Below are 25,235 nucleotides of genomic sequence, written 5' to 3' on the forward strand. Positions count from 1 at the left end.
AGAAATAACAAGAGCAAACACATAGCACTGAGGCTGTGCCAGCAACAGTTTTAAACATCTTTGATATCAAACTCACCGTAGTGCAGGACTCCCCTGGCGGTCCAGTGGTTAAGACGCCGTGCTTCCACTGCAGGGAGCCCGGGGTTTGATACCTGGTCGGGGAACTAAGATCCTGCATACCACTCAGCCACAAACAAACAAAACGAACAAAAAACAACAACCAAAAAACAGTAGCGCTAGGAGGTATTATCCTTATTTAACAGACAAGGGAAACCGAGGCACTGAGAGATCAAGTAGCTTGCCCAAGACCACACACAGCTAGGAAGCGGCTGACCAGGTAGTGGGGCTCCCTAGTCTGTGTTCAGCTAATGAGGGTCGGCTCTGTCCATGCCCCATCTGAAGAGGCACCTACTGCCCTGTGCCAGCTGGTTGTCACTGCACAGGAAGGCAAGGCCAGAACTGCCTGGTTGTCCCAGGTGGAACCAGAACTGTAGAGTTTGTATGTGAAATATCCTGACCTTCTGAAAGGTTGACTCGAATTTGTTAAAATCAGGCAGACGAAATAAAATACATCTGTGAGCCAGATCTGGCCCGTGAGCTACCAGTTTGCAGCCCCCTGTGTTACAGAATTTCCCTTCTTTGCATGAACCATGGGAAAATAGAGGGAGGGTATCTTTGGCCAGCAGCACTGGCCTGGGACCTGCCGTTGTTCCTCTGGTTTCTCACTGCTGTTCTTTTCATTTCTGAATTCATGATCCTAGAAGCCCTGATTTCTATAACCTGAGGGGGGTGGAAAAATTCCTCCCAATTCCTCCATTACAACAACTCCGATTTTTTTTTCTTACACTGAGATCCATCTGCTTCTAGTTCTGAGTTGACTCCTCCCCAGGGAGGGTTGTCAAGCATCAGAAGTAGGGAATTCCCTGGCCGGCCGGTGGTTAGGGCTTCGCACTCTCACCGCCCAGGGCCAGGGTTCGATCCTTGATTGGAACTAAGATCCCACAGGCTGTGCGGTGCAGCCAAAAAAAAAAAAAAAAAGAAAAGAAAAAGAAAAGAAAACGAAGAAAAAAAAGAAAAGCAGAGAAAGAAAAAATCAAAATCAGAAGCAGAAGAGGTCCTATTTGCCCCCACCTCCTTTTCTCCAGTTTTGAAGAAAATTTTCCTTCTGTTTTAGGACCAGTAGCTCCTTTCCCAACTGTGTCACTCTTTTTTGCAAGGGCCATTCACACTTGAGTATGAACTAGGCTCTCTTCAAATGGAGTCCACGTCTGGAGCAGGGTTGGGGGGAGTAGAGCTGCACAGGGGGTGTGGGGGAGTAGGCACTGGTGTCTGCCGTGCTGCTGGTAGAGGGCAGAAGCTGAGGGGCGCAGATCCCTTCTACCAGCTCTCACACCAGGAACCATGTGCCATGGGTGCTGATCGAGGATGATGCCCCAAAGTCCCTGGACTAACACTTTCCTAAGTCCAGAGGTTTGGGTTCAGGGCAGCAAAGTTGGGTACAGCTCATCCTTGGAGATCAGAACGCCATCAGACAGGATGCTGCCAAGCTTTGTCCCACCTTAGGGCCTTTACCCTTGCTGTACCCTCTTCCTGGGATGCTCTTTCCCCAGATTTTCCCATGGCTGGCTCCCAAATGTCACCTCCCAGAGGGGCCTTCCCTCCATCGACATTAGTCCTTCCTCCCACCTTCACCTCTACACAAGCTCATCACCCGCTTTACTTTCTTAATAGCATTTACCACTCTACAAAACGCTATTGTCTGTCTTTCCCTTTAGCGTGTAGGCCCTCTGCACCTCTTGGTTCCAGAACTCCCCGCAACCTGCGCGGTCCTACTCAGCCCAGCGCTAGCCCCCGGCGCCTCCTCGGCTCCCGCAGCCTCTGAACTCCTAACGCGGATGTCTCCTACAGTGCTGCCGCCCTGAGCTCCCCCTGGCGGCCAAAGAATCTCACTGCTCCAGCCCGGCACAAACACGTGGACACCGCCTTGGACCCCAGTCCGCTTTATTCCGGAGGGCGGGAGACTGAACAGCCCAACCGAGGGGGCGAGTTAGGAGGTAGGCGGAGTCTTGTGTGTGTGGGAGGTCCCGGAGGCGGCTGGTGGGCGGGGTCTAAAGGGAGCGGCCAGTAAGGAGGGCTCGCTCGCTGTTCAGGGCCTGTGGAGTGGGCGCGTTCCAGGACGAGGGGGCGTGGCCCACCGTGCGCCGGCAGGTGGGCGGGGCTTCGGTGGGTCAGGCGGCACCAGAGCGGCCTACATGCCGGGCACAGTCCCGTTGGTCTCCATGTCGGTGAGGTTGCCCCGCAGGTCCTGCTCCTCCTCGAAGGCCTTGAACAGTGAGTTGAAGTTGCCGGCTCCAAAACCCTGGAGCGGGAGAAAGGAGGTGAGCTGCGGACCCAGAAAGCCAGCCGCTGGGGACAGGCGGTCCTTAGTGGTACCTGGTGGTTGTAGCGCTGAATGACTTCCAGGAAGAGCGTGGGCCGGTCCTGCATGGGCTTGGTGAAAATCTGCAGGAGGTAGCCTTTCTCGTCGTAGTCCACCAGGATTTTCAGCTCCTAGGTGGGAGACAGGGGACTGGGTAAGGGGGAGGCTGGCTGGCCCCTCTAGCCTGAAATGGTGGGATATTTAGAAAGGCCATGGGGGCTCCTGCACCCCGAAAGCCAAGAAAAGACCCTTTTCTGCAGCAGTTCCAGACACCTCCACCTCCCCGCCTCAGCCCCTGTGTTAGCCACCCAAGGCTGGCCTGGAGCACCCAAGTAGCACCCACACAGCTCTCCCTGCTTCTGCTCTTGCCTCCTTACAATCCATCTTCCTCACATTCAGGGGTCTTTCAAAATCAGATCATCTCACTCCCCTGTTTAAAACTCTCCAGTGGGGCTTCCCTGGTGGCGCAGTGGTTGAGAGTCTGCCTGCCGATGCAGGGGACACGGGTTCGTGCCCCGGTCCGGGAAGATCCCACGTGCCGTGGAGTGGCTGGGCCCGTGAGCCATGGCTGCTGAGCCTGCGCGTCCGGAGCCTGTGCTCCGCAACAGGAGAGGCCACAACAGTGAGAGGCCCACGTACGGCAAAAAAAAAGTAGAAGTAGAGTTACCATATGACCGACCCAGGAATTTAACTCCTAGGTATCTACCCAAGAGAATTAAAACGTATGTCCACACAGCTACTTGTTACCCAGATGATCATAGCATTATTCATGATAGCCAAAAAGTGGAAACAAATGTCCATCAACTGATGAGTGGGTAAGCAAAATGTGGTCTATTCATCCAATGGAATATTATTCAGCTATAAAAAGGAACAAAGTACTGACACGTGCTACAATACGGATGAACCTTGAAAACATGATGCTGAGTGAAAGAAACCAGTCACAAAAGATTATGTGATTCCATTTATATGACATGTTCAGAAAAAGCAGCTCTATAGAGACAGAAGATCAGTGGTTGCCTAGGGCTGAGGGTGAGGAGGTGGAATGGGGAGATTGAGAGGTGGTTTCTAAGAGGTTTCAGGTCTCCTTTTAGAGTGATGAAAATGTTCCAAAATTGATTTCAATGATGGCTGCATAATACAGTGAAGAGCCAAAAACCACTGAATTGTGTGTTTTAAAAAATGATGTATGTTTTGTGCCTTAAATATCAATAAAGCTGTCAAAAACAAAACCAGAAAAACCTCCAATGGTTTCTGGCCACAGAAGAACAAAATCCGAACTCTTAAATAGCCTACCAGAGGAATCGGCTCCTGCCTACCTCTTTGACCTGGGCCACTCCTCAAATACTTCCTTTCATTCACTCTGGCCCTCTTTCTGTTTCTCAAATACTCAGAGCTTGCTCTTACCTCAGGACATTTGCACTTGCTGTTCCCTCTGCCAGGACTGCTCTTTCTCTAGGTCTTCACACAGCCAACTCCCTTTCATCATCTTGATTTCACTGAAATGTCACCTCCTCAGAGAGGCCTTCCCTGACTGCCTCCTATGTAGCAGCCCCAGATCACTCTCTGTCATAGCCTGTTTTAAGTTTCTGCACAGCACCAACTCTCTCTCTCTCTCCAATGGTGTTTGTGTTGTTTATTTGTCATCTGTCTTCTCACTAGAATGCAAGTTCCATGATGGCAGGGACCTGGTCTGCTTTCCTGGCTGCATCCCAGTGCCTGATGCAAGGTTGAGACAGCATTTGTGAGGCAAGGTGGAACTCAGGGCTTGTTCTCGGCTGACTGAGGATCCTGTTCGAGGCCTTACCTCCAGAACATCAATATTCTCCTTCACCCGGATCTTGGCCGACTTGAGCTTCTCCCGCAGTTGTTTGTAGTATGTGGACGGAACAGCCAAAAACTCCATGCCTCTCTCTCTCAAGTGGCGAATCTGTCTCAGAGCAGGGTCAAGGTCAATCCTCTCTCCATGCTCAACACTCCCAGCCAGGGGGAAGTGCTGGGCCAGGAGGACGCAGGGTCCCTACTCCAGCTTCCCCAAACTGCCAGGATGCAGTGTGACCTCATCCCCTTCCTTCTTTGGGCCTTGTGGGTCCCGATGGAAGAACAGCAATCACTAACATTTATGGGACCTCACTACGTGCCTCTCTCGAGCACTTTCTATGTACTGTCTCATTATGTCGATGCACTAATCTTTTGAGACATTTAGATGATTGTTCTCCCCATTTCATAGCTGGGAAAACTGAGGCATTGAGAGATTAAGTATTAATATCTATTCTCAACATAGGAGCCAGAGGGATTTTACTAAAATACAAGTCAAATCATGTCACTCCTCTGCTTACCAACGGTGGTGTCTCAGAGTCAAATTTAAAGTCCTCACTATCTGCCCCCACTCCTACCTTCTGACCGCATCTCCTACCCTTCTCTTCCTTGTTCATTCTGTTCCAGCTGTTCCTTTAACCTTCCTCTACCCTGGATGTCCCTTATTCCTGGGGCGCTTTCCCCAGATTTCCACTGCTTCCTCTCTCCTCTGCATTTTTTTTTTTTTTTGGGGGGGTACACGGGCCTCTCACTGTTGTGGCCTCTCCTGTTGCGGAGCACAGGCTCCAGACGCGCAGACTCAGCGGCCATGGCTCACAGGCCTAGCCGCTCCGCGGCATGTGGGATCTTCCCAGACTGGGGCACGAACCCATGTCCCCTGCATCGGCAGGCAGTTTCTCAACCACTGCGCCACCAGGGAAGCCCAATGTCTTCTGCATTCTTAAATGTCTCCTTCTTAGCGCTAGGACTTTGGTGACCGCCTAATTTAAATATACAAAGTCCTGGGACTTCCCTGGTGGTCCAGTGGGTAAGACTCTGCCCTCCCAGTGCAGGGGCCTGGGTTCAATCCCTGGTCAGGGAACTAGATCCTACATGACGCAACTAAGAAGCCCGCGTGCCACAACGAAGATCCCGTGTGCCGCAGCTAAGACCTGGCACAGCCAAAATAAATAAATAAAAAAGAAAAAGAAAAACTTGAAATTAAAAAAAAAAAAACGTCCTTCACCCTCCCTCGCCCATGGCCCTGCTTGATTTTCCTCTAGAGCACTCACTGCCATCTAACAGAGATATTTTACTAATTTTGTTTTGTGCCTCCGTAAGGGTAGAAACTATTGTCTTGTTGGCTAATGTGTCCCAAGTACCTGAAACAGTGCCTGGCACATAGTAGGTGCTCAATAAGCATCTATTGCGTGAATGAATGAATGAAGTTGCCATGGTCATGGTGAATTCTTGGTTGGGCCGGGGCTGAATGGGACAGGCCAGGCTCTTGTCCACTTGGTCGTACTGCCACATTAAGAACAGATAGGACCCAGCCTCCCCAAGGGCTGGAGCCATAGACTCAGGACATTTAGTTTAGATGAAAGGACCTAGTGGATCTTGTAGCTTAATATCCTCATTTTCAATTTGATGCAGCTGAAGCCCAGAGAGGGGGTTGAATCCCCCAAAGACTCACAGTATGTTACTGGCAGAACCAGGTCTAGAGCCCAGGCTTCTTGTTACTCTGGCACTTGCTACTTCTGTAGCAGAGAGACCAAACTCTCTAGGGTGGGACTATGCCTGCACATGAATGGCACGAGCCAGTAAGGGAGCCCTGTCAGCCGTCTGGGCTGACGAAGGGGACCCAGGACTGCCACTCGTCACCCCCATCCCCAGCCTCTGACTCCGTTTGCAGAGTTTGGCTCTGGAGCTGAATGGGAGGTGAATTAGGACCAGGAATGGGCTTCTAACCGCTGTGATGATGTCTTCAGTCTTGAGAGCGATGTGCTGGACCCCAGCGCCCCCGTTATAGTCCACATATTCCTGTGGGAGGGGAGCAAGGAAACCATTGTCAGTGGCCCCGTCACCCACACCCCTGCCCCTGCAAGAGCCCTCAAACCTCTTCCCTGCTTCATTCTTCCCCAGCCAAGGCCCCCGGGGCCCGAGGGAGGCCCCACCTGGATCTGGGACTTCTTCCTGCCCGGCGCTGGCTCGTTAATGGGCATTTTGATGGACTCCTCGTAATTGGCCACCACGATGGACCGCAGAGAGCTGTACTCCGTGTGCACCTGCGTGTCATCCACGGACCAGAAACGGTGGAACTGCAGGTTCTTCAGGTACCTGTGGGGGGTGGCCGGAAGGGCACAATGGCTCTGATGTTGGCCTGGGACCTGCCCCCTGCCCCTATTCCACCTTCCAGAATTTGTTCCCTGAGCAGGCTCCAAAAAGGGTACCACCTTTCACATCACGCACATCATAGGTTTGTACCTTTATTATGACAATTTTCCTTTGGGTGGAAGTAAAGCATCTGATAACAAGATCCGTATACATGGCACCGCTCCAACAGATGGAGGTGCTTTTGAGAAAGGGTACTTGCTTCTAATTTGCACACACATGCTCTTTGGGTAGTGACAGCCTTCCTCCAAGCCTCCCTGGACTGTGACACCCCCTGTGTTGATTCCCCAAGGTTCCTCAGAGGGAGACCGGTGGGTCACTTTGGGCCTTAAATCCTCTGGTCTCCATGGTGACAGTTTTTCAGGGAACAGATGAATCAGTGACCTCAGACTAACCTGGCCCCACCTCGTGCTCTATTTCCTGACAACACCTGGGAGTGGGCCTGTCACACATGTGGGAAGGGCTTGGGCCAGGGACTCACCATTCTGAGGCAGACAGCATCTCCTGATCAGGCTGGTTTCCCACAATGTGATCAATTCTCTCGAGACTGCAGTTGGGCCTGGGAGAGGGAGGCAGTTAGGGGGTGAGGAGAAGGCTACTCCCTAAATCTCTTCCTTCCACCAGCCCCTCAATAACAGTAACTGCTCATTATTTCCATAGCACTTACTATAGACACACTATCTGCATCAACTCACGCACTGTTACTAGCCCCATTTTACAGATGAAGAAACTGAGGCTTAGAAAAATAACTTGCCAAGGTTAAATAGCTAGTAAGTGACAGAGCTGGGATTTGAACCAAGGCAGTTGGGTTCCAGACCCTAGGCTCTTGGCCTCTATGCTGCCTCTTCAAGCCATCCTGGGATGCTCAGGGGCTCCCCAGCAGGGACCAAGATGCTCTGTCCCCTCTGCGTGGAAGAGAGGGCACCCCACCCTTGCCCCAAGGGGCACTCACAGCTTGGAAAGTAGGGGGTCGACGAATGCTGGGGCCTCGAATCCAGGCAGGAACCAGCCGGTGTAGTTCATCTTCTCCACCAGGGTGTGTGTAGTATCCCCATACTGTGGGTGGCGAACAGCCTGAGGTCCCATCCCTGCTGAGGCCAGGCTGCATTTCATGGTGCCAACACAGCCCTGGGTTCCAACCCAGACCTGGCCCTAACTCCAAGTGTGATTTTGGGCAAGTCACTTCCCCTTTCCAAAATGAATTGCAGTCTGACATTTGGGAATTTGACAGTCTGTCTGCCCCACAGGACCAGAAGCTCTGTGGAGGCGGGGATGCCATTTTGCTCATGATGCTGTCCTGGCACATAATAGGTGCTCGATTAAAATGTGTTGCCTGAATGAAGATGATGAGGGTGTTGGATCTAATTATATGGAAGGGCCTTTTCAATCATTCTAACAATCTTTGAGTTGTATTAAATCTTGAGGAGGAAGGACCTATGATTGTATCAGGTAATCTTTGCTGCGTGTCTGTGATATGCCAAGCGCTGTTGTTCTAAGTGCTATACACAAATCATCTCATTTGATCCTTTAAATGACCGCGGGAGGAGTTATAGCTGAAGAAACAGGCACAGAACGGTTAATTAGCGTGTGGCAGATCACACAGGTGGACCACGCAGGTGGTAACTTGCTCATTTAAACGGAATCCCAGGGAGGTGAAGTGATTTGCCCAAAGTCACATAGCTTGAGTGGGGCGGGGCTTCCCTCCCACCTTCTTCCCCAGACCCACGCATCTCCTTCCTTGCATCCCCATGCTATCATCCCCCACTGGGGAGGAAGGGAAGCCCAGAGGCGTGACTGGTAGCCCTCCTCAGCCTCTGCACACCAGCCAAGAATACAGGAGATCAGGGTCCAGGGAGAATGTCTGCACTTTGAGGCACAAGTGTGGGATGGTATAATGGAGTCAGGGGCTGGGGAGGGGGGTCCTGGCATCTAAGTGGGTGCTGACAGCAGGAGACGTGGGGCACTGAGGTTAACTCACCGTCTGCAGCACAGCAAACTTCACCTTCCCAAACTTATCTTGCTCTACCCAGGGTTCCCGCACGATCTTGGCGCCTCGTTCCCGGGCTTTCTGCAGAGGAGATGGGGTGGGGAGGTGGTCAGTGCTGGACCCTCAGTGCTGGACCCTTTGGCTGCCGCTGCTGGATCCCCTCTGCGTGGTCCTGCCGCAGCCTCCTCCAGTTTTTCCAGCCCCAGGCAGGAACTCCAGTGAACTTTAGCTGCTGCCCTTGACACCCATGGCTCATGCCCATTTGGCAGATAGGGAAACTGAGGTCCAGGCCCAGAGCTGGGGCTATTTAAGACAAACCAGGTGGGGGTGGGGGTCTGTCCTGCCTGTCCTGTGCTAACTCACTCTGTGGCCCTTCGCCCTCTCTAGTCCTCAGTTTCTTCATCTGTAAAAAGGGTGGTTGGATAAGACAAATACAAGCTGACATTTATTGAGCACCTACTATGTGTCACACCCTCTGTCAAGTGCCTTACATGCATGAATCATGTATTTGATATTTAGCAAAACCTTATTACTGCATGTCTATGCTTATCACATGTCAGGCACTGTTGTAAGTACTAGCCTCTTTAATCTGCACAGCAACATTACATGAAAGGCACTATAATTGTCTCTATTTTATAGATGAGAACATTGAGGCACAGAGAATTTAAGTCACTCACCTGAAGTCACACAGCTAATAAGATAGAGACCCAGCAGTCTGCCTCTGGAATCTACACTCTGAACATCTAAACTGCCTCTTGAATACAGCGTTTGGTACAGTCAGGCCCAAGAAATGATAATTGTGACCTCGTTTCCTCTTTGTAACAACTCAGTGAGGTAGGTGGTTATCCCCATTTTACAGATGCAGAAACTGAGGCTCAGACAGAGGTTGCACGGCTACTAAGGGGCAGGGTGTCACTGGAACTCAGGTGTGTGTCAGCCAACATCTGGGCACATCACTCCAGCGTGGCAATGTCCTCCAGCCCTGACTGATGGGGGTCCCTGTCGCAGACAGAGGGCAGGCTGAGCCTTACTGCTTCGTCTCCGCACCAGCCCAGGTGCGGCCTCACCTGCACGATGTAGTCACAATCCTCCACCTCGAAGGCAATGTCCTTCACTCCGTCGCCATGTTTCACCAGGTGATCGCCCATCTCTGTGGCCGGCAGGGGAGGCAGGTGGCGCTGGAGTCATGGCCCCTCCCTGAACCCTGATCCACCCCTGTGTCCCTAACCCCCACCCACAAAACCATGTCTCCACTCCCTGGCACCCCGAACCCTCTGGGGCCCCCTCACCTTTGTTCCAGGGGTTGAGGGCAGAGGAGAAGATGAACACAATCTAAGATGTAGAGGAGAAGGGAGGTGTGGCTGGTGGCTCAGGTGAGCTTCTAGAGGTGCATCCCCGGCCCCCCTCCCTGCCCACCAGTGAGATACCCCTGGTGGGACATTAGGACAAGACCCCTCTTCCCAGCCAGGCAGGACTGTTGACCCTGGGTTCCTGTCCTTTCTCAGCCTTAGCTTCCCCTCTGGTCCTGAGGGATGGGGGCTTCTCCCGTGACAGACCCTCCTGGGGCCTTGGGATGAGCTGCCAGTCAAGCCTCCCAGTGGGGAGAGCCCCAGGGATCCATGGACCAGGGCACTGCTTAGATTTCCAGTCTGACGTCTGAGGCCTTTGCCAACTTTTCCTGAACGTCTGTGAGACCAGCGTCGGGCCAGGCTGAGAAGTAGACCAAACCAAGAAGGTCCCTGTTGCATGTCGTACGAAGGTGCCGGTGGAGGGCCCAGTGAAGGCTGACCTCGGTGCACGCTCCGCTAACCACACCGGGCAGCCTGGAAGAGCACTGGGCCGCCTGGAGGAAGGGCTTCCTGGCCTCCTGCACCCAGAGGTGCCAGAGCTGTCAGGGAGCTCAGAGACCAGCAGGGAGAGAGATGGCCCTCCTGGATGGGTAGGGTCCTGGGTGGAGACTCACCTTCCCTTGCTTGATCACGTGGCTGACTGTCTCCCGGGAACCCGTCTCCAGGCCCTTGTAGGCTAGGGGTTCAAAGCCCATCTTGTTGCAGTAGTACGACGCAGCCTGAATCACAGAGTTGCAGACGGGCCCGTGAGGGTCGAGGGGCAGGCCCCCAGTCCCCCAAGCCTATCTGCCCTGTTGCCCCAGCTGCCGAGATCCTCCTGGGAAGAAAGCCGGCTCCCTGGCCCACGCTGATCTCAGGTAAGTTTCCCACTGGGATCCGTGGCCCTGATTGTGTAATTAGGATCCAAAGAGTGACTGTCCATCCTGGGACTCTCCCAACATTGGCCCTGATCCTCCCGTCCCAGGGCCCAATCACAGACCCAGCTGGAGACCTGCCCTTGTCCTAGAGGCCCCCTTGCCTGCCCTCTATCCACTCCCAACACCTTGCCCAGCTTTTACCTGCTTCGCGTTGCCAACCCAGAAGGTCACGGAGTGAAAGTGGAGGAATCGGCCTCTCTCAGGCTGCAGAAGAAGAGAAGGGGCAAGGCTTAGTCCCTAGAAGTGGGTCTAGAAAAGTGCAAGTGGAGAGGTGTCCCCTAGCCACCTCCCTTGTCCCACCCTCAATCCAAGAACTGAGGAGAAGCCAGCCCGCCCCACCCTGCTGCCCTGAAGGCTTGCCAAGCCTCGAAAGGTTTCTCATGTAGAAACTGAGCTCCTGTGGGCTCAGGATTGGTGAGCCCCCCTCTCCCCCGGGAGGCCTGCCCAAGTTTCACAGGGGGAAACAGCCTTATGCTGCAGCGACACAGATTTAAGTTAGACCTTAGAAAGAACTTCCAGACAGGATTAAGGGATTGGCAGGAATTTAAGAAGAGGTAAAAGTTTTTCTTAGGAGGGCAAGGTTGAGTCCAGCTCAGTCTAGACGTGGCAGGGGGGGCAGAGATGAACTTGAGTGTGCATCCAGAACGTCACGTAACCCTTGTAGCTATTATTCCTCTTCTGCTCCTTGCTACTAGCATCCCGGTCTCCCGGGGCCCTGACCCCACATTTCCCCTCCTGCTTACCTTCTCTCCTTTGTTGCTGTAAGTCGTCTAAGGAGAAAGAAAAGGACAGTAAGACATGGAAACTTGGACACAAGGTGCTTCTGGAAATCTCACTCCAGATCCATGGCCGTTGGCAAAAGCTGCCATGGCTCCAGGCAGGCTCTTACCATGACTGATCTTGGTCACACTTCCTCCTGGGAAGACTGGGATGAGAGGCCAGCAGAGTGCTGGACAGAAATATTTAACACCCAGCAAGTCCCGCCCCTGGCCTCCTGGCCTTCCTGGGGGTGGGAGGTGATCCTGGAAGCTCCTAGGCCTGGAAGCCTCTGATCCAGGCACGGCCTCATTGGACAGGGTGATGCTGTCAGGCCTAGAAAGGGGGAGTGACTCGCCCAAGGCCACCAGCCAGTTGGGGGCAGAGCCGGGGCCAGAAGCCAAGGGCACATTCTTTCCAGGACCCTGGGCTGGGACTGCGATCTTTGCCCTCCAGAATCCAAAGCTGAGAAGCCAAGGCCAGCTTGGGTGCAGAGGTGGCTCCAGCATTCTTATTCAGGGAGAATTTGAGGGGGATTAGGGACTGGTCTTGAAGCCAGCCACTTGTTTGCATAGCAAGTGTATGGTTTATATTTAGGTAAAAAGCTTGTATTCAATAGTGGTTAGAGGCATGGGTGTGGGGGTTTGGATCCTGGAGGTCTACATACTATGTGACTGGGGAAAGTTACCGAACTCCTCTAAGCCTCAGTCTCCCGTCTGTAAAATGGGAACAATAGTAGTGTAGCAGGGCATTAAATGAGATAAACATAAGTTTTTGGAATAGAATCTGGCATACAGTAAGATCTCTGTTAATGCTGGTTATGATTAGTTATGTTTCTTTGGGGCTTTGCGTGGGGGGCTGATGGAGAATAGGGAGACCTTGGCGTTGCCACAGCCTGGGTGTTGGGAAAGAGGTTGTGGCCCTACTCCTGGCCCAGAGTGGTGGGAAGGGGGAGCTTACGGCCCTGGGAGGAGGAAGGCCTGGGTTCCTCCCCAGCATCCCCCATACCCGAATCCTCAAGGCTCACTTTCCTGGAAGATGGAGTGGTAACTGCTGGCCAGCTGTGGCATTTACCTGAGGGCTCCAGGACAGCCCCCTGCCTCTAGCTCCATGTCCGTCCCCAGAAACTCTGTTGCTGAGACATCTTCCTGGGGAACTGACTTCATCAACTATCCTCTTTGCCTGGAAACTCTTCCAAGACCCTGAAGCTGGCAGTCTCAGCCAGGGACTGTGCCAACCCCACCCCACCCTCTTGCATTTTGGCTCCCTAAATGTCCTGCATTAGCAGTTTTTGTTGTTGTTGTCTTTTGAGAGTAATATTTATTTTGTCCTAATTATAAATAACTCATAGGTTTTCTTTCCAATTTATTTAAACTAAAAAAAAAAAAAGTTTATGGGACTTCCCTGGCAGTCCATTGGTTAAGACTCTGCGCTTCCACTGCAGGGGCCACGGGTTCGATCCCTGCTCGGGGAACTAGCTGCCACATGCATGCCACAACTGAGTCCATATACTGCAGCTAAGAAGCCCGCATGCCACAACTAAAGATCTGAGGTGCTGCAACTAAAGATCCTGCATACCACACCTAAGACCTGGCGCAGCCAAAATAAATAAATAAATATTGAAAAAATATTACACTGTGTATATATATACACACCACATTTTCTTTATCCATTCAGCCATTGATGGGCACTTAGGCTGCTTCTATATCTTGGATATTGTAAATAATGCTGCAATGAACATGGGGATGCAGATATCTTTCTGAGTTAGTATTTTTGTTTTCTTTGATATATACCCAGAAGTAGAATTGCTGGATCATAGTTCTACTTTTAATTTTTTGAGGAATCTCCATATTGTTTTCCATAGTGGCTGCACCAATTTACATTCCCACCAGCAGTGCACAAGGGTTTCCTTTTCTCAACATCCTTGCCAATGCTTATGTCTTGTCTTTTTTTTTTTTTTTTGTGCGGTACGTGGGCCTCTCACTGTTGTGGCCTCTCCCGTTGCGGAGCACAGGCTCTGGACGTGCAGGCTCAGCGGCCATGGCTCACGGGCCCAGCCGCTCCGCGGCATGTGGGATCTTCCCGGACCGGGGCACGAACCTGTGTCCCCTGCATCGGCAGGCAGACTCTCAACCACTGTACCACCAGGGAAGCCCATGTCTTGTCTTTTTGATGATAGCCATTCTAACAGGTGTGAGGTGATAGCTTATGGTGGTCTTGATTTGCGTTTTCCTGACGATTAGTGATGTTCTGCATCTTTTCATGTACCTGTTTGCCATCTGTACGTATGTCTTTGGAAGAATGTCTAGATCTTCTGCCCATTTTTCAATCCGATTATTTGTTTTTTTGCTAGTGAGTTATGAGTTCTTTATATTCAGTATATTTTAGATGTTATCCCCTTATCAAATATATGATTGGCAAATATTTCTTCCCACTCAGTAAGTGGCCTTTTCATTTTGTTTATGGTTTCCTTTGCTGTGCAGAAACTTTTTAGTTTGATGCTAGTCCCACTTGTTTATTTTTGCTTTTGCTTTTGGTGTGAGAAGCCTTTTTTTTTTTTAATACAGAAAAACATAATCTTGGCAAGTTATGACCTCTTGGATCATTCAATCCAACATTCTCATTTCTCATATGAGAAAAACTGACAAACAGCAAGAAGGTGCCTGACATTACTCCCCTCTTTTCTTCCTCCCCCTCCTCCCTCCCTGCCTCCCATGTCTTTCCCTACCAACCAGGGAGCAGAGAGGGGCTTGTAGCAGGGAGGAGTCCCCCTCCCCACCCTCCTCAGCAAAACCTGCTAGGTCCCCTGGGCCACTCTCAAGTTTCCACCTCTTCCAGGAAGCCCTCTCAGAACTCCCCAGCCCCAGGTCAGAGGTTCAGCTGCTTAGTTGCCATGGGTCAGCTTTAGTCAGCAACCCCCGAGGTGGGGCCCAGGACAATCAGAGAACTTTCCTAAGCCACCCAGTTAGCAAGTGGCAGAGTAGAACTGGAATGGGAATCAGGCTATTCTAACTCTAGAGCCCACACTTTTCACCTCTGTCTTGCCTTCTAGACAAATGGGAGATATTGATCCCCCAACTAGACAGATGGGGAAACCAAGGCTCGGAGAGGGAACATATGTCCCTGGGGTTGTGGAGCTGGTAAGAACAGAGATCCAAGCTCTGGCCTATTTGCTTCTGAAGCTGGATCCCCTTCCAGCAGTCCAGACACCTTTTTCCTTTTCTCTGTTTTCTGGGCAAATCTGGAGGCAGGCGAGGAGGCCCCACCTCCTTATCCTGCCCCTGTTGGGCCAGCCTGCCCTCAGTGCCCACCTTGGTCTCCCGGGTCTAGGTTTCCAACCGAGAAAATGGGGGTGGAAGTGGCCCAGAGTGGCGCTCACAGGCCAGAAGGTTCCACGGTGGGCAGGTGTCTCCGCGCAGCCCTCCCGTCCCGGGTGAGGGGGACCTCGGCAGCTGACTCAAACCCCCGCTCGCGGAACCTGGCCTGGCCTGTGTCCTCGGCACAGTCAGTGTTTGCTGAATCAAGGAAGCGTGTCAGCAGCAGCCTTGGATGCCAAAGGCAAGTGTCCGGCTCAGCTGGCCAGGGCTGTTGTCTTCGTCCCTCCTACCCTCTGGACTTTGCTCCCGGAAACACTGTGGGTCTCAGTCACGCTCGGGATACACCCCTAGGTGCCTCCCCCATCTGTGGGCAGGGGTGGGGGAGGGGGGGCCCGCAGGACCCAGTTTTTGGAGACCCCGTGTCCCCTCCCAGATGCTCCCTCTCAGGCTGGGCCCAGTTGGAGAAGAGGTTAGCGGCGGGTGGGTGTGGCTGTCTGGGCTCTTCGTTCCCGAGTGGCCAGTTTACGCCCCTCCTGAGCTAGGAGCTGGGTTCCAGAGGCCTTGCTCAAGGAGCCCACTATTCAGATGGGCTCACTGACTCACCCTCCACTGTGCCCTGATGTGTAGAACAGGGTGAACACAGCAGGCTTGAGGCTGCTGTTTGTAGAAAGACCTGCTTGCGAGGTTGAGCCTTGGTTGGCATCGAGGAACTTGGGTTTCAGGAAGGTTCCCACCATCCCCAGAAATGATAAGAGGCCTAAACTGTACAGACAGTGTGGCTTCTGCCGAACACCTGCTTGTCTCCTGGGAGCCTGGGACTTTGGTACGTGCTGTGCAGTGGGTGCCTTCGTGACCAGCCTCCCATGAAAACCCTGGAGCTTTAGGCTCAGGCCCACTTCCCTGGTAAACACTTCATAACCTCTTGCTGGAGGAAATAAGTGCATCCTGTGCGACCCCACTGGGAGAAGACTCTTAGCATCTTGCCCCTGGTTTCCTCTGGACCTTACCCACACTTCTTTTCCCTGGGCTGAGTTTGCTCCTTTTGCTGTAATACAACTTAGCCGTGAGTATGACTATGTGCTGGGTCCTGTGATCCTTCCTCATACATCATCAGACTTGGGGGTGGTATTGGGAACCCCTGACACAGTGGTGGCAGCCGTGGGATTCTCCTGACAGACCCTCGACTCACTGAAAGATGGCAGAAATACTGTTTTGGGAAAGGAAGGTTGGATTTGCAAGGGATGTCCTTCCTAAGATGTGAATGTGAGTTTCCTAGCTGTGTAATACTGTCTCTCTTCTTCCTCATGACCATGACCAAGGTGGCCTTGGCCCTGAGCTCCTTTCTGAAGACCTTGCTGAGCACTCAGTACCTGCCAGGGGCCTTCGGGTGGCCTGCGTGGCCTCCCGGGATGGTTGACCAGCCTTTGATGCCTGGGTGGCTGTGGAGTTGCCGGCAGTGTGAGATAGCAGCTTAACTACAGCCGAACCTGTTGTGAGGTAAAAATTACCTCTGGGGTTTGACGGCAACAGATGGAGCCCCAAAAGAGCTGACTAGCTGCATCCCCGTGGTTTCTCCAGGCTGCACAGACCAAAACGAGGGGGAAATGCCCAGTGTGGGTGTTGCCTTTGGTTTTTTGTTCTCTCCTCTAGACAGGAGGAAGAACAGCCCAAACGTTCCCAAAGGTGAGCTTTAGGTGGCCCCCCAGATGTTGAAAGTTTGCATTAGTTTTTCCTCTAAGGGGGAAGAAAAAAGTTAAATCTGTTCCCAGAGCTGGAGAAAAGCTTTAGTTAAACCAGAGGGGAAAAAAGGGCAGGGGGGGATGCTCTAGCTGCTGCTGCCACAGCCTCGCCCACCCGACCCCCTGCCCCCCTCCCGCCCCTGCCGTGAATGTTGAATTTATTGCTAGGGGTTTAAATAGATTTGCAATGAAAATAAAGGGGGAGGAATTTTTTTTAATGGCTTTGTGTTTTATAGCTATTACATATGGATGTACGATTAAAGCAGATATAAAATGTTACATGATTATAATTTCGTAAGTATGAGAAGGATCATCATTAGGGAGAGCTGCAAGAAAATAAAAGCATCACTGGGACAAAACTTTCTTGCATTTTGCCACATGGGCAGCTTGGAATTTGAGTTCTTTGAGTATCGGAAACAGAACAATTATTACTATGATTTTTGCCTGTTGGATCCTTCTGAGAATAAAAAGGAGACAGTGAAAAAGAGAGCCAATCTCTAAATGGGGATACACTTTTGAGGTTTGGAAACAGTCTTTAGTTGCTAATGAGCTCCTGTGAAATCACGTCTGACTTTAGAGACAGTTTGCCATGACTTGCATGTTCTTGAGGGACTCAGCTTGTGTTCTAAGGCCAACATGACAAAAAGGGCATGGGAGGACCTCGGTTGTCTCCTGAACTTGGGACACAGCTCTCTGGTTTTGCTGCAGCAGAAGAGAAGCTGCTGTTCCCCCCCACCCCAGCTTTATTGAGGAGTAATTGACAAACTACTGAGAAGAGAAGCTCATCAGGTCTGAACTCCACAATGTGGCTTATGCAGATCATCTGCTTGCCTCTGGGAGTCCGGAGTTTTGGTACATTGTACCAGGCAGAGGCTTCGCAGGATTTCCAAAGATGTCCATGGCAAAAAAAAAACAAAAAAAAAGGCATAAGATCTCACGCTATAGCTACTACCCACGTGAATCCCCACCCTCATTTATAAGCCTGTTCATTTGTCTTGGTTCATCTGCCATCATCGAAAATACTGTAAACAACTTAAATGTCCATCAACAGGGGGTTGGTTAAATACGAGGAAACATTAAGTAACTATAAAACGAATGAAGAAACTTTCTATCTAGTGGTGGGGAAATACCTTCAAGATACATTGTTAAGTTAAAAAAAAAGGCACAGAACAGTGCCTTTTATAACTTTTTATAACTTACCATTTGTAGAAAAAAACCACTGTTTATGGATCTTTTAAAATTTTGTTCTTTCAGTTTATTTGAATTTTCCACAGTGTAAAACATGTCATTGATTGTCAGCCACTGAATGGAATTTATTTATTTTTAAGTTTTATAACTTTAAGTATTTGTTGATTTTAAGTGTAGTTGGAGTATAGTTGATTTACAATGTTGTGTTAGTTTCAGGTGTACAGCAAAGTGAATCAGTCCCAAATGGAATTTAAATAAAGAGAACCAGTTCAGCCTTGCCCTTTGGAATCCTCTTCTTTTGGGAGCACCCCAGGCTGTAGTTTGTTTCCTTCTCTTCATGTCTAATTTCCCTTCTGGTTCGGCAGCACAAAATATTTGCATGATTTACATGATTTCAGAAGTTTTAAAATGGCTTCTTGAGGGTCCTAGTTATTGAAGTGTAATTTATATAGAGTGAAATTCGCCCTTTTCAGCGTACAGTTCTATGAGTTTTGAAAACATATAGTCACGTGACTGTCAACCACTATCAAGATATAAAACAATTCCATTACCCAGAAACATACCCACCCCCCCATTCATCGCTGTGTACCTTTATAGTCAATCCCTCCCCCACCCCATTCCCGGATAACCATTGATCTATTTTCTGTCTACATAATTTTGCCTTTTCCAGCATGTCATATAAATGAGTCAGACAGCAAGCAGCTTTGTGAGCCTGGCTTCTTTTACTCAACATCATGCATTTGAGGGTCCTCCATGTTGGTGCCTCTATGTGGACTGTATTTCTTTTCATTTTTGAGAAGAGTTTCATAGCATTGGTCTACCAGAGTTTGTTAACACTCTTATTAACTCTTTAAAATCAGCTGACTGACAAATCGAACAAGACTTGAGTCTTGGTTACAAGACAATATAAAAGTAGGGACTGGGCTTCACTGGTGGTTGAGAATCTGCCTCAATGCAGGGGACACGGGTTCGAGCCCTGGTCCGGGAAGATCCCACAGGCCGAGGAGCAACTAAGCCCGTGTGCCACAAATACCGAGCCTGCACTCTAGAGCCCACGAGCCACAACTACTGAAGCCCGTACGCCTAGAGCCCGTGCTCCGCAACAAGAGAAGCCACCGCAATGAGAATCCTGTGCACTGCAGCGAAGAGTAGCCCCTGCTGGCCCAAACTAGAGAAAAGCCCGCGCACAGCAACGGAAGACCCAACGCAGCCAATTTAAATTTATTTAAATAAATTTTAATAAATTTATTTTTTAAAAAACTTGCAACTTAAAAAAAAGTAGGGGCTTAGAGACACTTTCCTTCATCTTACAAAGAGAAGAGTTTATGCTATGCTATCTAAACATGTTACCTCAAACAGAAGTTTCAGAATTTTATTTATTTATTTATTTATTTATTTATTGGCTGCACCACGAGGCATGTGAGATCTTAGTTCCCTGACCAGGGATCGAACCTGTGACCCCTGCAGTGGAAGCGTGGAGCCTTAACCACTGGACCGCCAGGAAAGTCCCTAGAATTTTATTTAAAGCAATAAAAGCAATTGAAACCCAACTAAAATAAGTTGTATGGAAGCAGGGAGTGGAAAGGGGCAAAGTTGGTGTGAAAAAGTCCTTTTTCTTAAAAAAAAAAAGTCTTTGTCCTTCATAATAAGCTGTCAGTGAGTAGGTAAGTCCAGAAAACAAAACAAGAAACTCCCAAATGAGTATGGCCTCTAAGAGGAGGAGGGAGGTGTATGGGAGCAGGGAGGGAGGCCATTTCTATTTCGTAAAGTCCTTTTATTTTTATTTTAAAAAATTTATTTAGGCTGCACCCAGTCTTAGTTTCGGCATGCAGGATCTTCACTGCAGCATGCGGGATCTTTAGTTGTGGCATGTGGGATCTAGTTCCCCAACCAGGGATCGAACTCGGGCCCCCTGCATTGGGAGTGCGGAGTCTCACCCACTGGACCGCCAGGGAACTCCCTTAAAGCCCTTTTAGAGGACAGTGACCACAAGGGTCACAATGAGGGTTTCTAGGGTGCTGGGAATATTGATTACAAAGTGTGTTCACTTTGTGAACATTCATGGAGATGTGTGTGCCTAAGATTTGTGTACTTTCAGGATGGATATTATCTTTCAATAAAGAAAACTATTGTGGTGCAATACACATAATGTAAAATTTACTATCAGTGACAATATATTCACAATGTTCTGCAAGCATCAATACTACCTACTTCCAGAACATTCTCCGTATCCCCCAGAAGAAATCCTATACCCCTTAGCTGTCACTCTCCAGTTTCCCTGCCCTCTAACCCTAGACGACCACTAATCAGCTTTCCGTCTGTATGAATTTGTCTATTCTGAACATTTTATATAAATGGACTCATGCAATATGTGGTCCTATGTGACTGGCTTCTTTCACTCAGCACAATATTTTCAAAGTGCATCCATGTTGTAGCCTGTGCCAGTTCTTCATTTCTTTTTATGGTTGACTATTCCATCATATGCATATACCACATTTTTGTTTATCCATATTCATCAATTGGTGAGTTGATTTTTGGCTATCATGAATAATGCTGCTAGGACTGTTAGCATACGAGTTTTTGTGTGGACATACGTTCTCATTTCTCTTGTGGATATACCTAGGAGTGGAATTGTTGGGTCATAGAGTAAGTCTGTGTTGAACATTTTGAGGAGCTGCCAGATTGTTTTCTACAGCGGCTGCACCACTTTACATTCCCACCAGCAATGCATGAGAGTTCCAATTTCCCCACATCCTCTGCTAACAGTTGTTGTCATCTACCTTTTTTATTCTAGCTGTTGCATCTCTTATTGAAGTGGTCTCCCCCACCCCTTACCCCCGACACTGCACGTCTTGTGAGATCTTAGTTCCCCGAGCAGGGATCAAATCCATGCCCCCTGCAGTGGAAGTGCGGAGTCCTAACCACTGGACCGCCAGGGAAGTCCCCTCATTGTGGTTTTGATTTGCATTTACCTAATGGCTAACGATGTTGATTATTATGTGCTTATTTTTAATTTGCATACCTACTTTGGAGGAATATCTGCTCATATCCTTTGCCTACCTTTTAATTGTATTATTTGTCTTTTTACTACTGAGTTGTAATGGTTCCTTATGTATTCCCTTTTCAGGAATCAAGTCCCTTGTCAAATATATGATTTGCAAATATTTTTTCCCATTCTGTGGGTTGTCTTTTCACTTTCTTGCTGGAATCATGGGCAGCACAATTTTTTTTAATTTTGGTGAAGTCTGACTTATCTATTTTTTCTTTTGGTGTTGTATCTAAGGAGGGGGGCTGATTTTTTAACTTAAAAGATCTTCAGCTGAAGGAGTGTGATCTGTCTCAAATTGTCACCTCTGGAAGCAGAGCACTTTAAAAAAGATAATAATAAGAACAACAAAAACTCAGATTTTCTGGTCGCTTTGTTTTATGTGCCAGGCACTGGACTAAGCATGCTAAGTGCTGTGTCCTTTATTTTTATTTTATTTATTTTTTATAAATAAATTTATTTATTTTTGGCTGCGTTGGGTCTTCGTTGCTGAGCGTGGGCTTTCTTTAGTTGTGGCTAGCGAGGGCTACTCCTTGTTGTGGTGCGTTGGCTCAGTAGTTGTGGCGCACGGGCTTAGTTGCTCCACAGCATGTGGGATCTTCCTGGATCAGGGCTCAAACCTGTGTCCCCTGCATTGGCAGGCAGATTCTTCTTCTTTTTTTTTTTTTAAATGGATTTATTTATTTATATTTGGCTGCGTTGGGTCTTCGTTGCTGTGCGTGAGCTTTCTCTAGTTGTGGCGAGCAGGGGCTACTCTTTGTTGCGGTGTGTGGGCTTCTCATTGCGGTGGCTCCTCTTGTTGTGGAGCACGGGCTCTAGGTGCGCAGGCTTCAGAGTTGTGGCACACGGGCTCAGTAGTTGTGGCTTGCGGGCTCTGGAGCTCAGGCTCAGTAGTTGTGGCACACGGGCTTAGTTGCTCCATGGCACGTGGGATCTTCCCGGACCAGGGCTCGAACCCGTGTCTCCTGCATTGGCAGGCAGATCCTTAACCACTGTGCCACCAGGGAAGTCCCTATGCCCTTTAATTATTAAATCCTCTAACAACCCTGTGAGGTAGGGGCTATCATCCCCATTTTACAGATTGGAAAATGGAGGTTTACAGGCGTGTCCTTCAGACCACAACTAAAAAGTGACAGAACTGAGAATTGAACCCAAGCCTGACTCTCTCCAAAGTCTATATGCTAGCCACTTCCCACCATGCTGTCGTCGTTTTTGGAAAATGCTTTGGGAATGACCCCTGATCCCATTTTCAAGCAGCAGGAGCAAACCAGCCTCCTGGACCCTGGAGAAACTTCCTCTTCCTTTGGCGTGTGGCTGACTGGAAAGGGTTGGCTTGGCGGGGGTGCAGGGAGGGGATATGAGGGAGGTAGGAGCACTGCAGGCCTGCAGGGGGGCTCTGTGGACAGGCTAGCGGGGAGCAAAGCCCTGGTGTAGGCAGAGGTGGGGACTCCTGCTGAGCAATCTTGGGCAAGTCACTTCACCTCTCTGAGCCTCAGTTTCCTCATCTGTAAAATGGGAATTATAGTAGTACCTCCCTCATAGGGTTGTTACGAGGATCATCTGAGCTAGTGTACGTAAAGTGCTTTGCTTGATGCCTGGCACACGATAGACTCAATTAACAGTTACTGATTATGCTTATTATTATAAGGAATGTGGGAGGGTCTCAAATATCAGGTTAGGGGGCTTGGGCTTTATCTTTGAGAGAATGAAGAGCTTTTGAAGATTTTATAGCAGAGTTGCAACATCATCAGGACTTTAAAGGCTTCTGCTCAAGGTCAGCACAGGGAAAAGCTGTGGATAGCTGCTGTGCTTGGACTGGAGTGGCCCAGTGGCCTATTTGTGATTCTTTATTATATTTGAGGAACATAAATAAACCAAAAGGCTTTTTTTACATTTGAAAATTGGACCTCCAAACAGTTAAACAGCCCTGCGCCCTGTTTCCTAGAATCTACAACTCCAGACTCCCAAACAGACAGAACTAATGAGGATTCAGAGGCACAAGCCCGTGGATAGAACCTCCCCATCCTCTGTCAGGCTCCACAGACTCCCCAACAGGGCTGAAATAACAGTTGGGGAACAGAGGGTGTGAGGGCTGGCCAGGGTGCCCAGCTGTTATCAGGGCTAGTGCAGTGGGGCAGGGCCAGCTGGGTGGGTCTGGTTCTTATCTCCTGGGGCACAGAGCCCACGTGCCTGAGCTTTGGGGTGACAGGCAGCTGTATCACCAGGCATCAGTGGTGGCCTGGAGGGTCCAGAGAGTTGATGGCATGGGATACGGGATCCCTGGGCTCTGGAGACAATGTGATCTTGGGCCACTTCCAGCTCCTCTCTGAGTCTCAGTGTCCCAAACTGTGTAAGCAATGGGTGCCCAGCGTCTGATGTGCCCAGGACAGAAGGCTGTCTTCTGTGCTTGGCTTTGGGGCATTGAGCAGTGTCCTGGATTTTGTTGGTTTTGCCTCTCCAGCATCCATTCCTCCTTTAACTACAGCATCTCACTTTTCCTTTGAGGAACCATCCCTTTCCCTTCTCTGTCCATGTGGTTTGGGGGCATGTGAGCCAAGACTGGCCAATGAGAATCTCTGTGATTGGTTCAGGTTTGGGTGCCTGACCACAGCCAGCCAATGTGGGTTTGCCCTGGGACTTTTGCTTGAGAAAGAGCCTCTCTCTGAGCTCTGGGTTTGCTGAGCTAATTGAACGGTGCTGTGGTGCCCATGTCTGACTCCATGGAGGGCAAATGTGCCTGTGTATAGAGCCAGCACAGCAAAAGCAAGGATGAGAGAAGGAGACAGATTCCTGATATCTGAGTGACCTGTTTCAGGCATGCTTCTGGGTGAGCCAAAATTTCCCCTCCTTGGGACTTCCCTGATGCTCCAGTGGTTAAGACTCCGTGCTTTCACTGCAGGGGGGCATGGGTTCAATCCCTGGTTGGGGAGCTAAGGTCCCCCATGTTGTGCGGCATGGCCAAAAAAAAAAAAAAATTCCCTTCCTTTGTTTAAGCTACTTTGAGTTGGATTTCTGGTATTTACAACCACTAATCCTGACTAACACAAAGAGACTAAGACTAAGAATAATAGTAACAACAACGACACTGTCTATGAGCACTTATTCAATATCAGGAAGCAAGGTGGGGGGCAGTGGCAGTTGTCTGTTCAGCCACTGGCATTGATATTGTTGAGATTTGCTGGCACAAAATGATAAAGTCAACAGACTTCTAGCAGTTTTTATTATTATTTTAAAATTCTCTATGGACAGTGCAGCCCTGGGGTAGGCATGGAGATAGATATTCTGTTCCACCTCCCTTCAAGGAAGGACTTGCTGCCCAGGTGCGGGGGTGGGCATGAGGGGAGTGGCTGGCTATCAGCTCCTATGGGATCTCCCGCAGCCGCACGGACTTTGCCCGAGGTCGCCTCTTCCCAGGGCAGCCCACACCTGGTGGCTGAACAAGGCAGGGGTGGAAAGGTGGCCCTTTCAGCCCAGTGGGGGACAACTCAGACCCACAAGTCTGTTTCCAGAGCCCCTGGTTGGGGTTGGCCAAGGCCTGTTGGGCCTCCACCACTGACTACTCCTTCTCCCCAGTCTGGCTTCCCCCCTTCATTTCACTGGTGTTGACACCTAAAAACATCTTGTACCCCAAACTCTGTCTCAGCCTCTGCTTCTGGAGAACCCATTCCATGACCAGCCTTGCTACCTGCACCTGGGGTGGGCAGCACCCCCTGCCTCTCCCCACTGGGTGTGCCACTCCCAAGCACTGTGCCTATTTTATCTTCTCAACTCACTATTATTTCTCCCATTTTACAGGTGAGGAAACTGAGACTCAAGAAGATGAAGACTTGCCCAAATAATAAATTGTCGGGACTTGCCTGCTAGCTCAGTGGTTAAGAATCTGCCTCCCAATGCAGGGGACATGGGTTCGAGCCCTGGTCCGGGAACATCCCACATGCCGCAGAGCAACTAAGCCTGTGCACCACAGCTACTGAGCCTGCGCTCTAGAGCCCTCGAGCCACAACTACTGAGCCCGCGTGCTGCAACTACTGAAGTCCACACGCCTAGAACCCGTGCTCTGCAACAAGAGAAGCCACCACAGTGAAAAGCCTGCACACCGCAATGAAAAGTAGCCCCCGCTCGCCGCAACTAGAGAAAGCTCACGGGCAGCAGTGAAGACCCAACACAGCCAAAAAAAAAAAAAGCCCGTGCACTGCAACGAAGACTCGCCCCTGCTTGCCGCAACTAGAGAAAGCCTGCACACAGCAATGAATACCCAATGCAGCCAAAAATAAATTAAAAATTAATTAATTAATTAATTAAACAAAAACCAGGCTGTGAGCAAAAAACCAA

General features: G+C 50.0%; 1 protein-coding gene and 1 long non-coding RNA gene across 2 annotated transcripts; one reads left to right on the forward strand and one right to left on the reverse strand.

Annotated features, from left to right (window-relative positions):
• Nucleotides 1-1,018: 1,018 nt before the first annotated feature.
• Nucleotides 1,019-24,862, forward strand: LOC113629910 (uncharacterized). The gene is made up of 4 exons (XR_003436749.1): nt 1,019-2,378; nt 6,356-6,546; nt 9,231-9,425; nt 24,699-24,862. It is a non-coding gene; the product is annotated as an uncharacterized LOC113629910 (long non-coding RNA).
• Nucleotides 2,249-11,055, reverse strand: HPD (4-hydroxyphenylpyruvate dioxygenase). The gene is made up of 12 exons (XM_027124879.1): nt 10,999-11,055; nt 10,555-10,659; nt 9,881-9,923; nt 9,659-9,741; nt 8,583-8,672; nt 7,557-7,660; nt 7,086-7,163; nt 6,388-6,550; nt 6,182-6,253; nt 4,224-4,346; nt 2,434-2,550; nt 2,249-2,359 (listed from the first exon to the last, which is right to left on the reverse strand). Exons 2-12 carry the CDS (start codon nt 10,633-10,635, stop codon nt 2,249-2,251), a joined length of 1,065 nt encoding a protein of 354 aa, XP_026980680.1. The 5' UTR covers nt 10,636-10,659; nt 10,999-11,055.
• Nucleotides 24,863-25,235: the final 373 nt, after the last annotated feature.

Source organism: Aethalodelphis obliquidens, unplaced genomic scaffold, assembly GCF_003676395.1.
Source record: "Aethalodelphis obliquidens isolate GAN/ISIS:26980383/991018 unplaced genomic scaffold, ASM367639v1 scaffold28, whole genome shotgun sequence".
NCBI classification, from domain to species: domain Eukaryota; kingdom Metazoa; phylum Chordata; class Mammalia; order Artiodactyla; family Delphinidae; genus Aethalodelphis; species Aethalodelphis obliquidens.

Bases quoted from the DNA above. Each gene is read 5' to 3' on its own strand.
- HPD (XM_027124879.1), bottom strand. From the start codon at position 10,635: ATGGGCTTTGAACCCCTAGCCTACAAGGGCCTGGAGACGGGTTCCCGG. The intron at 8,673-9,658 runs GTGAGGCCGCAC...TCTCCTCTGCAG, and splicing joins ATTGTGACTACATCGTGCAG to AAAGCCCGGGAACGAGGCGC. The intron at 6,551-7,085 runs GTGAGTCCCTGG...CACCCCCCACAG, and splicing joins ATGCTGTCTGCCTCAGAATG to GTACCTGAAGAACCTGCAGT.